General features: G+C 34.2%; 1 protein-coding gene across 1 annotated transcript; it reads left to right on the forward strand.

The window, feature by feature from the left end:
* Window positions 1–2,809: 2,809 nt before the first annotated feature.
* Window positions 2,810–13,788, forward strand: LOC139511939 (sialin-like). Its single transcript, XM_071299136.1, has 11 exons — window positions 2,810–2,897; window positions 3,891–4,093; window positions 6,155–6,388; window positions 6,988–7,075; window positions 7,221–7,316; window positions 8,902–9,032; window positions 10,774–10,923; window positions 11,855–11,987; window positions 12,209–12,359; window positions 12,725–12,815; window positions 13,543–13,788. Exons 1-6 carry the CDS (start codon window positions 2,864–2,866, stop codon window positions 8,985–8,987), a joined length of 741 nt encoding a protein of 246 aa, XP_071155237.1. The 5' UTR covers window positions 2,810–2,863; the 3' UTR covers window positions 8,988–9,032; window positions 10,774–10,923; window positions 11,855–11,987; window positions 12,209–12,359; window positions 12,725–12,815; window positions 13,543–13,788.
* The last annotated feature ends 518 nt before the right edge of the window (window positions 13,789–14,306 follow it).

Here is a 14,306-nt window from a genome sequence, read left to right on the forward strand (position 1 = left end):
AATATTGTCAATATCATGTCGAGGTTAATCTGCCCCAGCTGCTGTCGTATCCTCAGGAAGCAGTATTTGATTGCTGATGCTTAATATGGATTATGAATAGAAATTTGCATAATCAGCATTGTTATTTATACAGTATGAACATGTTATTTTGTCACTTTTTATATTTCTACAGTTAGTTACATCGTTGTCAGTGAGCCTATTGAAAGAATTTTAAAGAAAGAATTTTAAAGGCTGTATATAACAGGCGGATCCAGGGGGGCCAAAATGGTTGATTATATAGGCAATCACTGAAGCATGACGCGAGCGGGGTCTCCCTTAAGTCAGTCAGTGCCCCCCTTTCCTCATATGAAAAGACTTAGTTCTGATTTCACTTGCAACAAAAATTTCAAAGCGCTACCATAGCAAGCGTGAACGAATAAACCCTATTTTGATCCTTATATATAAATATGTGTTCTAAAAGATATGCATGTTGTCACACGTGGTCAAGGTTGCTTGCCCTTCCAGAGCACTTGAGATTATCCCAAGTTTTTTATGGAGTTCTTGTTTAGTTTTCTTTGTTGTGCTTTGTATACTGCTGTTTGTTGGTTGTTTTTTTTTATGTCATAGCATTGTTATCGACTCTTCGTATTAAGAATTAAACGATGGACAGTTAGTGCGTGAATTTTTCTTGGTACCTGATTGGAAGATATTACGAGACGTGAATAATCAAAGTTTATTAATTGGTTAGGACACTTGCTTGTCAGTTTGTTTTTGACTCATGAGTTTGAATATATCTTTCGGCTATATATCTTTATTCTTTTAATTGAGTTAAAACAAAGTATTTAAAGTCGTCACATGATATGCACAAGAGTTGACTTGGATTATCGTCAATACAGCAGCAAACTAACGACAAAAACCACCAGAAGACGTCTTTATCTTATTTTACATCTAAAATCAAATGTTTTCAATGTTATGAATAAGAGAAAAAAAGTTCAGAGAGTACATCGAAATAAACTGATTGAAAGGGGAAAATGACTAGAAAAGTTAATTGAAAACATTTGTTGTAGATGTCCACTCATTCCTAATGTATTTTGAACATAGACAGTTTGTACAAGTGACAGTCCATGTACTACAAAGTAAATTTATCATGACTTTTATATTGTACAAAAAATACTTCCTAATTAAAACAAAAATGTTGTTCTGAACGTTCACTTCTTATACAAAATTAAAAAGTTGATATCAAAAATTTAGAAAAAACGGACTGCTCATATAATTCATATGCATTTACAAGGAAAGAATACGACACAAGGCTCTCTTAAAATTAAAAAGCAAAAATACTACAGATGTTGAAAAGACATATTCTACAATAGTCGCAGATACATTGATGGTGTGTCTACTGTTAATAATTGCGAGCTTATAAACGATGCAAGATCCACTTATCAATAATGCCAAAATAACTTCAGCGTAATAAAGCTCATACAAACATATGATGCAGTTGACTTTTAGACATAGTTGTATTGCAAGATTGAAACTTTTATTTATAACACAAGATAATTTCAAATTTTCTTTTTTTTCTTTCTGTGTTTTTAGGGTAGGTGATCCACGCATAATTTATACTTACCCTGTCTACACAATCCGGGTATCGCTCTCTTTCAAGTTTGTGTATAATTCTCTCAGTTTTTGGGAGTTTTTGCCTTGAAATATTTTTTCCCCTTCATTCCCTTTTCACGAATGTGACCTACTGAATTAGACTGGTTACCGGGTTTGTAATTACATGCACATGACGGATGCCACATGTGGAGCAGAATATACTTACCCATCCTGATCACATGAGATCACCACTAGTTATTGGTGGTGTTCGAGTTGCTTAGCTTTTATATTTCTATGTTGTGTTTTAGTACTTTTGTTTGTCGTTTGTTTTTTGTTTTTTTATTTTTAGCGATGTTGTTGTCAGTTTATGTTAGATTTATTAATGTCCATCTGGGATCTTTTGCCCTTGTTTTTGGATAGCAGTATATACTACTAGGATTCACCCAACAGCTGTGGCTACTTTCGCTAACTTCCTATAGTACCGGGAACATTTTATCCTGCTTTCTCAATTTATGGTAATCCTAGTTTGTGCGCACGTTAAACCCATATCATCTGTCTGTTCCAAGTTATTGTATCCCGACCATGTGTTGTGCCTTGTTGTTTACGTAGGAGTTGGTAGTTAGTGGTTGGTTTGTGCTGTTATTTTGTTTAATATGTTTTGGTAATTCTTATCATACTTGAAATTGGCTATTTTAGTCGAAAACTTATTAAAATTGGTAACTTTGTGTCATTTCTTCAGAATAATGAGCAATTTCATGGGTTTGGCATATGATGAAAGACACTTGTGTGTTCATGAAATTGCTCATTATTCTGAAGAAGTGACACAAAGTTACCATTGGCATTGTTGGAAAGGATACTTCGGCATTTTTATAAGTTTTCGACTAAAATAGCCAATTTCAAGTATGAAAGGCATTTTTAAACATAACTAGAAACTATATTTTTTCATACTGCAAAAAGGATTACAAAGTCTGCTTATCATCAACCTCAAGTAGCTAGCTTTTATCCAATAATAAAAAAAAGCAACGAATAGAATTCATAAAATAGACAGGTCAAACAATTGTTTCAGTTCAATGTTGTTGACCTATTAATCTTTGAGGATTACTATATGTTGTAGATTTCATTGTTTTAATCGCTCTGATATATCAACAGTGATTTAGGTATTACATACGTAATACATATGCAGAATGATAACGTGTCTAGTATTGATGGAATCTAATCATCAAGATTAACCTAATGTAAGTTTAACTGCATATCAGTAAATCATAATAAATACTGGCTTTGGATTAAAATAAAAATGGCTGCAAAAGCAACTGAACAGGATGATGATGGTGAGTGTGAATAATTTGATAGTTCTAAATTTCAAGGAAAATTCAAAACGGAAAGTCCCTAATCAAATGGCAAAATCAAAAGCATCAATATTGACGAATGGACAACAACTGTCATATTCCTGACTTGGTGCATGCATTTTGTTGTGTAGGAAATGTGGGATAAATCTGTTTTATAGCTAGCTAAACCTCTCACTTGTATGGCAGTCGCATATAATTCCATAATATTGACAACGATGTGTGAACAAAACGAAGACATAATAGATAAAATGTCAAAAATAGGGGTACATCAGTCAACATTATGTTATTATCTAATCACAATAAAAACAAACAAATATGTATCATACGTTAACTTAAACTGGTTCTCGGCTGCCTACTACACTTTGTTTGAATGTATCGTAATACAAACGGATTCCAGTTTAACGTAATCAAATATCAACCATGGCACAATAACACAATAACGATATGGATAAGTACAGCCACGTTGTATGTGTTATATTAAAATTTTGTCTTTGGCAATTCACAATTTATTTTAATATAACATATGTAACAAAGAAACACAAAAAGGCATATAGACAAAGCATATTAGCTGAAATGAAAGACAAGAATACAAAAATAATTATAGAACAAATCAATAACACAATGATGGAATGTATTAGAACAGAGTCACGTCAAATGGATATATTACCACAAAACAAACTAAACAGTAAAAGTAATATTGATAAAGACAAATTAAAGAATATCATAACACGTTATCAAGACGATAAACAGCGTCAGTATCCAGAATCTAGACTCCAAGACTATCGTGTATTATTTGTAAAGTTGAAACGGAATATTTATCAACAAGTTCTTGTAACTACCAATGATAACATAAGTTAAACCTAGCTTTTTCTAGTATAGTTTACGAGCTCCTTATTTTATGATTTAATATCAACAGAATGTTTTACAGTAACTCTTTGACATGACATGTTTGGTACCATGTTCTCTCTTTTTAAGATACAAACGTACCTTGTTGTTGTTCCCAGCGATGGATTCTGGCATATGTGGCATACCTCGGGTTTCTCTGTTTATATGCTGTCCGATTTGATTTATCTGTGGCTATTGTTTGTATGGTAAAAACTAGTAACAGATCGCTGGGAAACGATCATGTCAATGGTACATGTCCAGGATCATCCGAAAGTATCGAAGTAACCAATCAGGTACACTTACGGATATATTTTACAGTTTGTTTTGTTTTTAGATAACCTGGCAAAAAATACATATGTCTTCTTTTAGAGAACCACTGAATGGTATGAAACCAGACTTATCATGAGTGTTTCTTAAGAGTTACTGACCAAGTGTTGTTACAAAGAACCACTAAATGGAATGAAACCAAACAGCAGAAATGTTTCTTATGAGATGCTGGCCAAGTGTTGTTACATGTACTTTGTAGCCGATCCATCGATCATCCAAGATGGCCGCCATCAGTGGACTTAGTTTAACATAGAACCCTTTGGGAAATGCATTCAAGTGTCTTCATATCGAGAACCACTGAATGGATTTAAACCAAACACAGCATGCGTGTTCATTCTGAGGTGCTGACTAGTGGTGTTACTTTGTAGCCGACCCAAGATGGCTGACAATAGGGGACTTAGTTTAACATAGAATCATACGGGAAATACATACAAATGTCTTCTTTTAGAAAACCACTGAATGGAATGAAACCGAATATGGCATGAATATTCCTTATAAGATGCTGACCAAGTGTTCTTACTTTGTAGCCGATCCATCATCCAAGATGGCCTTCCACGGGGGACTTATTTAACTTAGGACCCTATGGGAAATGCATACAAATGTCTTCTTACAGAAAACGCTGAGTGTAATGTAACCAAATATAGCATGAATTTTCCTTAAGAGGTGCTTACCATGTGTTGTTACTTTGTAGCCGATCCATCATCCAAGATGGCCGTCAGCGGGGGACTTTGTTTAACATAGGACCCTATGGGAAATACATACGAATGTCTTATTTTAGAAAACCACTGAATGGAATGAAACCAAACATATCATGAATGTTCCTTTTGAGGGGCTGACCAAGTGTTGTTACTTTGTAGCCGATCCATCATCCAAGATGGCTGCCAGTGGTGGACTTAAACATAGGACCTAATGAGAAATACATACAAATGTCTTCTTTTAAAGAACCACAAAATGGTGTTCAATATTAAACCAAATTTGGCCTAAATCATTATTTAAGTATCTGTTATAATTTTTATCTTTTATTATATGATATCAAAAACCCAAGGTGAGCGACACATGCTCTTGAGAGCCTCTATTTTTTTCTTCTGAGAGCTGTCTAATGGTAGGGTTGGCACTCCTTCAAACTAATTTTACCCGCCTCATTCTGTATTTGCCTGTCCCAAGTTATGAGCATGTTATCAAGTGATTGTCGTATGTTGGTTTTTTTACCATATTTGTTTTTTCGTTCATTATTTTGTACATAAATCAGGCCTTTAGTTATCTCGTTTTACATTTGTCTTTTCGGAGCCTTGTATAGCTTATTATACGGTATGGGTTTCACTCATTGTTGTAAGCCAAACGGTTATCTGTGATAGTTGTTAATTACTGTGTCATTTGGTACTGACTTGTGGTAAGTTGTCGCATTGGCAATCATACTACATCTTCCTATTTTATACTTTAGCACTTGTCGCGTTTCGCCAAGCATATGCCATTCATACACAATATTCGTGCAGTGTAGACAAGCATAAACAAAATGCGTACAATCTTTAGAGACAGAGAGAAAAGCAAGCCTCATCGAGTTGATTGATTGTTAGTTGCTTCACCTCCAGTGGCAAACATTTCATTCATATTCAGGATGATCGAGTATTATAACAGTATGCGTGCATTAAAAGAATATTGGAAGCCTTATAGAGTCAAAGGGAAATAACTTGACGCATTCAGAGGGGGGAAATATGTTTTAAATAGACATTTTGTCCACGGTTCCAATATACAATGTATTTCTTTTTACTGAATATTAATACCTATTGTGGTGGGCAGAACATTTTATAGAAATGTAAAAAAAAAAAAAAAAAAATCAGCCGTTTATGTTGTTGTTGGAAGATTTGACTCTATCGCGTGCCCGCAGTAATATACATTGTATTTAAATGTTTCCTCTAAATGCATACAAATTATTACTGTCCACGCTATATAGTAATTGCACGTAGTGACGCCAACCAGCTGGCATTTCACATTTTTAATTTTATATGCAATAATTCATATTCTAACAGCATGCAGAATTTGACTGGGATAAAGACACTCGGGCGAATATACTATCCGCCTTCTTTTACGGATACATAATAACACAGATCCCCGGCGGATGGATTGCTGATAGATTTGGCGGGAGACGTATCATTGGTGCAGCTTTACTAATAGGTGGTATTTGTACAATTCTGACTCCAATATGTGCTCGTACATCCGTCATACTTGTTTACGTTGTCAGAGCTATCAATGGACTTGCATCGGTAAGTATACTTAAACCAACTTATTTCGCGGATTCTTTTATTCGCGTTAAGACTTGGATTGCGTACTTCGCGACGATCTTTTTTCGCGATTTTCGAAATTTCTTGGCATTCTTATAGAATGAAATATTTTTTGCAATATTCGCCATAGGCGGATCCAGGGGGGGGGGCATGATTCCATTGAAGCATGATAGGAGCGCCCCCTCCCCCTTAGGTCAGTCAGCGCCCCCCACCCCCCCACCCCCACCCCTTGGGAAAAGTTCTGGATCCGCCACTGTTCGCGACTTTTTGTTCGACTTATTCAACAACTAGTTTAGCTCGTAAAATTTGATTTCCCTCTTTACATCACACTGGATACTACGTTGTAATAAGAACTGGGTTCAATCATCTCATTATTTGAAGAAAAAAACCCACATATATCTTTATCTTTATTTTTCAGTTTTTTCATTTTACAAAACGTTGGCTTGTCAGGCTATAATCAGTCGGAGAACATGTAAATAAACATTTAAGATGTTTTATTTATCTATAATTGCGGGGATATAGATTTTGTCATTAGACTTTCCACAAGCATGACAGTAATTTCATTGCTTTCTGTTTTGAAGGGTGTGTGTTTCCCAGCAATGAGCTCTGTGTGGGGACGATGGGCTCCACCATTAGAAAGAACTAAACTAATGGCATTATATTACTTAGGTATGTACTTACTAGTTTCAGACACTTTTTTATTACCTAAATGTGCATAGAATTATAACCTTATATAGTAGTTGTATATACATGTATACATTTGAAATAAAGCTATAAAGATATTATAAATAATTTCTATTTTGATTTTTTTTAGGTCCTCCATCAGGTAGTGTGATAACCCTTGCGAGTTCTGGATACCTCTGTGAATATGGTTTTGACAATGGATGGGGCTCAATTTTTTATATAACAGGTTTGCCATTTATATTATTAATAAAATTGAGAATGGAAATGGGGAATGTGTCAAAGAGACAACAACCCGACCAAATAAAAAAACAACAGCAGAGGGTCACCAACAGGTCTTCAATGTAGCGAGAAATTCCCGCACCCGGAGGCGTCCTTCAGCTGGCCCCTAAACAAATATATACTAGTCCAGTGATAATGAACGCCATACTAATTTCCAAATTGTACACAAGAAACTAAAATTAAAATAATACAAGACTAACAAAGGCCAGAGGCTCCTGACTTGGGACAGGCGCAAAAATGCGGCGGGGTTAAACATGTTTGTGAGATCTCAACCCTCCCCCTATACCTCTATTCAATGTTGTAAAGTAAACGCATAACAATACGCACATTAAAATTCAGTTCAAGAGAAATCCGAGTCTGACGTCATTAAGTACGACATTCTAATTTTCTATTTGTTTAATTTTAAGTTTGTTATGATGGTAGATATAATTTGTAATCTCATTTTGTTAAACTTAAAATACTCAATATAACAACATCGCTGTGCACCAATATACAACAACAACAACAAAACTATTGGCAGAGTCATCACTAGACAATCTAGATATTTTTTAAATATTTTAAAATAAAACTAAAAAGATTTACAATCGATTTTACAATGAATATAAAATAAGATAACTAACATCATTTTGTTTTCAGACACAAAAAATACATGTATATTTATTTTATCACATAAATAATCCGTTTAAAAATTTCATATACAAAAGAAGATGTGGTATGAGTGCCAATGAGCCAACTCTCCATCCAAGTCAAAATATGTAAAAGTAAACCATTATAGGTCAAAGTACGGTCTTCGACACGGAGCCTTGGCTCACACCGAATACCAACATAGTCCGCTTTCTGTTTTTGTTGGATGTATTTCTATTTGTATCCATCATGATTTCAGCGTTTTTCAACTGATTTTTATAATGTGTTCTTTTGTGGTACTGTTACACAACTGTCCCAGGTTAGGGTGAAGATTGGTCGCTTACAAACATGTTTAACCCCGCCGCATTATGTATGTGTCTGTCCCAATCCAGTAGCCTGTAGTTTAGTGGTTGTCGTTGGTTCATGTCTGTCATAATGATTTTTCGTAAACTGCATGTTTTGTTGTAAATTGGGCCGTTAGTTACTTAATTGAATTGTCTCATATTTTTCATGTCTTTTTACAGCCGACCTCACAGTATGAGTTTTTCTCTTTGTTGAAGGTTTAACGGTTGCCTATAATTGCTTACATTCACTTTTTCCATGAACTTTGGTGGATTGTTGTCTCGTTGACAATCATATAAAATCTCCTTATTTCGTACATATATAGAGTATAGTGTTTAGCTCTAAATAGAAAACTAATATAGACATTAGAGATGAAATCTAACATTAACAAACACCTTTAAAATGAAACATTAATAAACAAATACTATAACAAAAAAATGAAACATTAATAAACAAATACTATAACAATGAAAAATATTTATAAGCATTTGCGTGTAATTTTTACATCTTAAATATCATCTTCATCAAACGATTCTAAAGTTTTTAATATGAAGGTCTTTCCACAGGTGGCGTGACGTTGCTATGGGTATTGTTATGGTTTATTCTAATAAGAGATACGCCCTTAGAACATCCCTGGATCACGGACGCATAGAAGAACTACATATGTAAAACTATTCCGTTTAATGTTGAAAATAAGGTAATTCATAGAAGTGTTAACATTTGTCATTTTAAACTTATTTATTAATGTAATAAAAAATCCGTTCTGAAATTGATTTCATTTCCTTTTCAAACATTTTACGTATAAGATGTATCATTGATATCCTTTTCAGTCAATAATAGCACGATGTCAAATGAATCATGTAAAAATATCCAAACTGAGAAACTTTTTCTAAATCTCGAAATTTATACAATTTTAGCGAACACCACTGACGCTGATACAATTTTAAAATTTCCAAACACGGCGCAAAGATTACAAAGATATGCCAAATGAAAATAGTTATTTTCGATGTAAACTGGCACAATTTTAAATTTCCAAAGGTTGTGACAGTTTAGATGTTATAACTGCATTGAGGGCAGTCCTCAAACAAAAAAATCAAAAATGTCCTAACCGATCCAAGTTTGAATAATATTTCAAATTTGACAACGGTAGGGCAATTGCAACAGAAACTACATATTTAAGCCTCCCAAACGAATAACAGTCTAATAATGATTAGAAAAATAAGTTTGATCTTATGAGGTAAAATAATTGAACGTAGCTACGTACTTATACATCCATCCCGAATGAATGAAGCCCAGTAATTTAAACTGGTATTTTAAAAAGAATTTCGAACTGTAAAGCCGGAGTTACTGGAAATAAGTGAAGACAGGACAATGAGGGACTCGTTCTATGTTTTTTCATTTATGCCCTGTGGGGAAACTGTCCGTAACTTTCTTATCCAAAATCTTTCCCGAGCGACTCTGTCGACCTTCGACCAACCCTCGTTGTGGTCTATGATTGTGATGGCAAGGTTTTTGAGATCAGCTTGTGTGTGCCCAGGTGATCTCAAATGACGACTTACGGGTAGGTCGGGCTTGCAAGTGTAGTCACTTCGATGACCATTCATGCGTTTGTTGAATAGCTGCTCTGTCTCGCCAACATACTGCATGCCACATCGACACTCAAGGAGGTATACAACATTCTGGGTTTTGTGGTTGCTGTTCATCCAATCACAATAATGACAATTAATACCGATAAAAATGAAATGTTTGAAACTATTGATATGTAGAGTTGTCACTGACTCAGACGTACTTATAAATATAATTATTTTCTGTGACTGTATATTACATTAATTTGTAGGATCCTTTACTATAGATAAGTTAGCTGATCTGTAACAATAACATCTTCATGCCTTATATATCATGTACTGTAGTACGCCGCTAGATTAAAACTGACGAGGAAAGGTAACACACGGCCAGCGAAAGCTCTTTTTATGAGAGCCCAGGTGGTCGTGTGGTCTAGCCGGACGGCTGCAGTGCAGGCGATTTGGTGTCACGATATCACAGTAGCATGGGTTCGAATCCCGGCGAGGGAAGAACAAAAAATTTGCGAAAGCAAATTTACAGTTCTAACATTGTTGGGTTGATGTTTAGACGAGTTGAATATACATTATGTACACAGCCATCATTGTTGGCGATCCGATGGATACATCTGTTGTAGAGTTGTCACTGACTCAGACGTATTTGTAAATATATATATATATAAGCTTGTTTTAATTTCATTTGTTTGCGTGTTAGTTTTTTTCCAATAGTTTCAAACATTTCATTTTTATCGGTATTAATTGTCATTATTGAATGGAAGAACAGCAACCACAAAGTAAATTTCACTTAATATTTTTTTGCGTTTTGATATGTGATTTATCATGTTAATATTGGTATTAACCTCATTTTTTATTTTCCAGAAATTAAATGTTCCATGGTTAGCCATGGCAAAATCTCTACCGTTGTACGCATGCCTGTTCGCTGAGGTATGTGGAGCTTGGATGGGTTACACGATACTGACTAGCATACCAGATTTCATGAAATCTGTTCTTAAATTCAATATAAAAAGTGTAAGTTTTTCAGTACTTACTGTAGATAGATTTTGGCAAATAGCGTTGAACACTTGACCTGAGATTTTAAAATGAACAAAACGTAAACAAACATAAAACACAAACAAACAAAATATAGCAACTGTTGTGATTGCCAATGAGACAACTATATATCCATTAAATGTCAAGATGACAAGGCTGTAAACAAAGCAGATAACAACATAGTTTTGAACAACAATAACAAAACATCTTATTTTCATAGTTCGTTCTTATGTTGTACTGTTATACCACTGTCCCATGATCCCGCTAACATATATAACCCTACCACATTATGTATGTAAGTGCCTGTCCCAAGTCAGGAGCCTTTAATTTAGTTGTTGTCGTTTGTTAATATGTGTTACATATTTGTTTTTCGTTCATTTTTTTTTTATATAAATAAGGCCGTTAGTTTTCTTGTTGTATAGATGTTATAGCTGACTATGTTGTATGGGCTTTGCTCATTGTTGAAGCCGTACGGTGACCTATAGTTGTTAATTTCTTTGTCATTTTGGTCTCTTGTGGAGAGTTGACTCATTGGCAATCATACCACATCTTCTTTTTTACATCACATACTTAAGACTGGGCATCCAAAACCTAATAACAACGGAGGTGCTGCAGCAAAGAAACCAGTTCCTGCTTTACATTTTGCATCTGTTGCGTTGCATATACAACATAATGTCAGTAAACTATCGCTCTTTGGTACTATCACAATCGAAGAAAAGATGACGGGATTACGTGTTGTCATTGTTGTAAGCCCTCCTGTTGTTGTTTTTTTTTTTTTTTTTTTTTTTTATTATTATGGTGTTATCAGCTTTTATTGGGCTTACGATTTTGCCCCACCTATATAAGAATCTGATGTCTCTGTTTTGTTAATTGCGTTAAAACTTTATTTTTTTCATTTCTGGTATTGAAGAATGGTGTGTTTTCAGCATTACCCAACCTATGCTTCATTGTAATTGCTCTTATTGCGGGACAATCAGCAGACTGGATACGAGCCAGGAAAATTCTTTCTACTAAAGCTACAAGAAAAGTTTACCAATGCTCTGGTAAGGAAAACAATTTTCCTATATATTCCTTGATGTAATTAGAAAATAAAAACAGAATATTTGATATTGTCATAACTTGGGTTGTGTTCAATTTTGAACTCATTTACCTGAAGCTAAAAAGAACCTTCATGATAATTTGTCACACTTCACCAAATTAAAATCTTATGATTAGTGATCCAAAGTTCCACAGATTCTTATTTTGATGTCTCTATATATTTTAGCTTTCATCGGATCGTCATGCTGTATTGTTGCGGCTGGATTTACAACATGTGATCAAAGATATGTGACGGTAGCTTGCATTTGTCTAGCGATGGCATGTTCGGGATTATCACGTGCAGGATATGCTGTTAACATTGTTGATATTTCTGGAAAGTAAGTTAGATATGAAAATAAGAAGACGTGGTACGATTGGCAAATGAGACACTTTTACACCACTTGTCCAGAGACCAAATAGTGTAGAAATTAACAACTATATGCGGCGTACGACCTTCACCAACGAGTAAAACAAATATCGTATATTTATAAGTTATAAAAGGCCCGGAAGTAACAAACATAAAAATGATATCGTCCGGAATATGTATTTGATTTGTCCATAGACGTAAAACAACCATCACATATACCAATAATATCTCGTCTTATACTGATATTTATCCATGTACAATATCTTATTGCTTTTATGTACCATTTATCAACAAAAGTTTAACTGACAGTTTTTTCTTTTTGATTTTTCGGTAAAGGTATGCTGGTATAGTAATGGGAATTACAAACATGTGTGGTAATATACCAGGAATATTATCACCTATAGCAGTAGGAAAACTTACTCCAAATGTAAGTACTCTAAAACTTAAAATAAAATACCGTTAATTCATTCTTATAGTGGTAGAGCCACTAAAACTAGTGCTGGATCTGCGTAAACTGATACTTGCCCGCTTAAACTGGTGCTACAGTCATGAAAGATGGATGTTTTTCTCCGCAAAAGACTGGTACTGGAACCGCTTAGAGTGGTTTTAGAGCCTCTTAACCTGGTGATAGATCTGCTTAGTCTGGTGATATATCTGGTACTAGATTTGCTTTAATTGCTTTATCCGTTTTAAACTTATGCTATAATCTTGAATTTTTATTGTGCTTTTAGGACGACGAACTGCAATTAAAATCCCCAGTGACTGGAGTATCTAAGGCCGTGTTCAAACGGTTTCAATTTTGAACATTGGTACTGCGGTTTTTTCTGGAAACACTCCCATATATTTATTAACATTTGAATATGATATTGAATACATGTAAAACAATTGACCTATTTCCATTTTAAAGATGAAAACAATACGAATTGTGTACACAAAAACATGTTTCACATGGGCAGTGTGAACCTAAATCATTCTAAGGGAGATAACACATACAGGAAAAAAATCACGAAGCCCTCCGTCAGTACCTCTGCACTGACATGATATAAACTATTTATTAATTTGTACACGTTTCGCCAAAAAAATAAACGGGCGATATGAATTTAATTACTGTTTACTGTCTTGACAATTGTATACAAAATATTTATTTATTTCAGGACACACGAGAGGAATGGCGAAACGTGTTCTATGTATGTGCAGGGTGTAATATTATTGGAGCACTTATATTTGGCTTACTTTCTTCTGGTAGTGTCCAACCATGGGCTACAGATGAACAAACAATTGAAATTTCCACCAAAAACATTGACAGTTACAAAAAAATAGATGGCAACTGGATCAATATCTCGAGTTCAGCAGACAAAAACGATTATTAACGTTTCACTAGAATAAACATATTAAGATAATTTGCTGAGTTATTTTTTTTTTTTTAAATACTTACGTTAGATTTATTTAAATCTTTACAAAAGTGAGATAAATGGATATCAGTATTAAAATAAAACGAAATGCAATGGAATTTTTACAATCTCAAGATTATTTAGAGGTCATTTGAGAACCTGTCCCGAATTGTTATATTATAATAGTTTAGCAATTACACTAAATTAATCAATGTAGATACTTGAAGAAAAAAAAATCATACGCATAAGCATATGCTATAATCAATATTTATGACATTGATTCTGCGTCAAAACAACACGAAATCGACAATAAAACAATTTTAGTTTATACTCCTATTTAGACTTAAAGCCATTAAAAGAATTCGCATAAGAATTATACACTATGTAATTCATATTCTAGAAAAAAACAGAGTTATCTTTCTTTCAATACAATTATATAGCAAAGGAATTAAAGGCGTTAGATATCTTTAATTTTTGTTCAGGAATTGGTTCGCGCTATATCACGAGAGAACAAAAGTTTGAATATA

The sequence above is a fragment of the Mytilus edulis genome, chromosome 2 (assembly GCF_963676685.1).
Source record: "Mytilus edulis chromosome 2, xbMytEdul2.2, whole genome shotgun sequence".
NCBI classification, from domain to species: Eukaryota; Metazoa; Mollusca; class Bivalvia; order Mytilida; family Mytilidae; genus Mytilus; species Mytilus edulis.

Coding starts and splice junctions, on each gene's coding strand:
- LOC139511939 (XM_071299136.1), top strand. CDS start 2,864: ATGGCTGCAAAAGCAACTGAACAGGATGATGATG. Junction 2,898..3,890: donor AACTGAACAGGATGATGATG/GTGAGTGTGAAT, acceptor TCTCTTTTTAAG/ATACAAACGTACCTTGTTGT. Junction 7,317..8,901: donor CTCAATTTTTTATATAACAG/GTTTGCCATTTA, acceptor GTCTTTCCACAG/GTGGCGTGACGTTGCTATGG.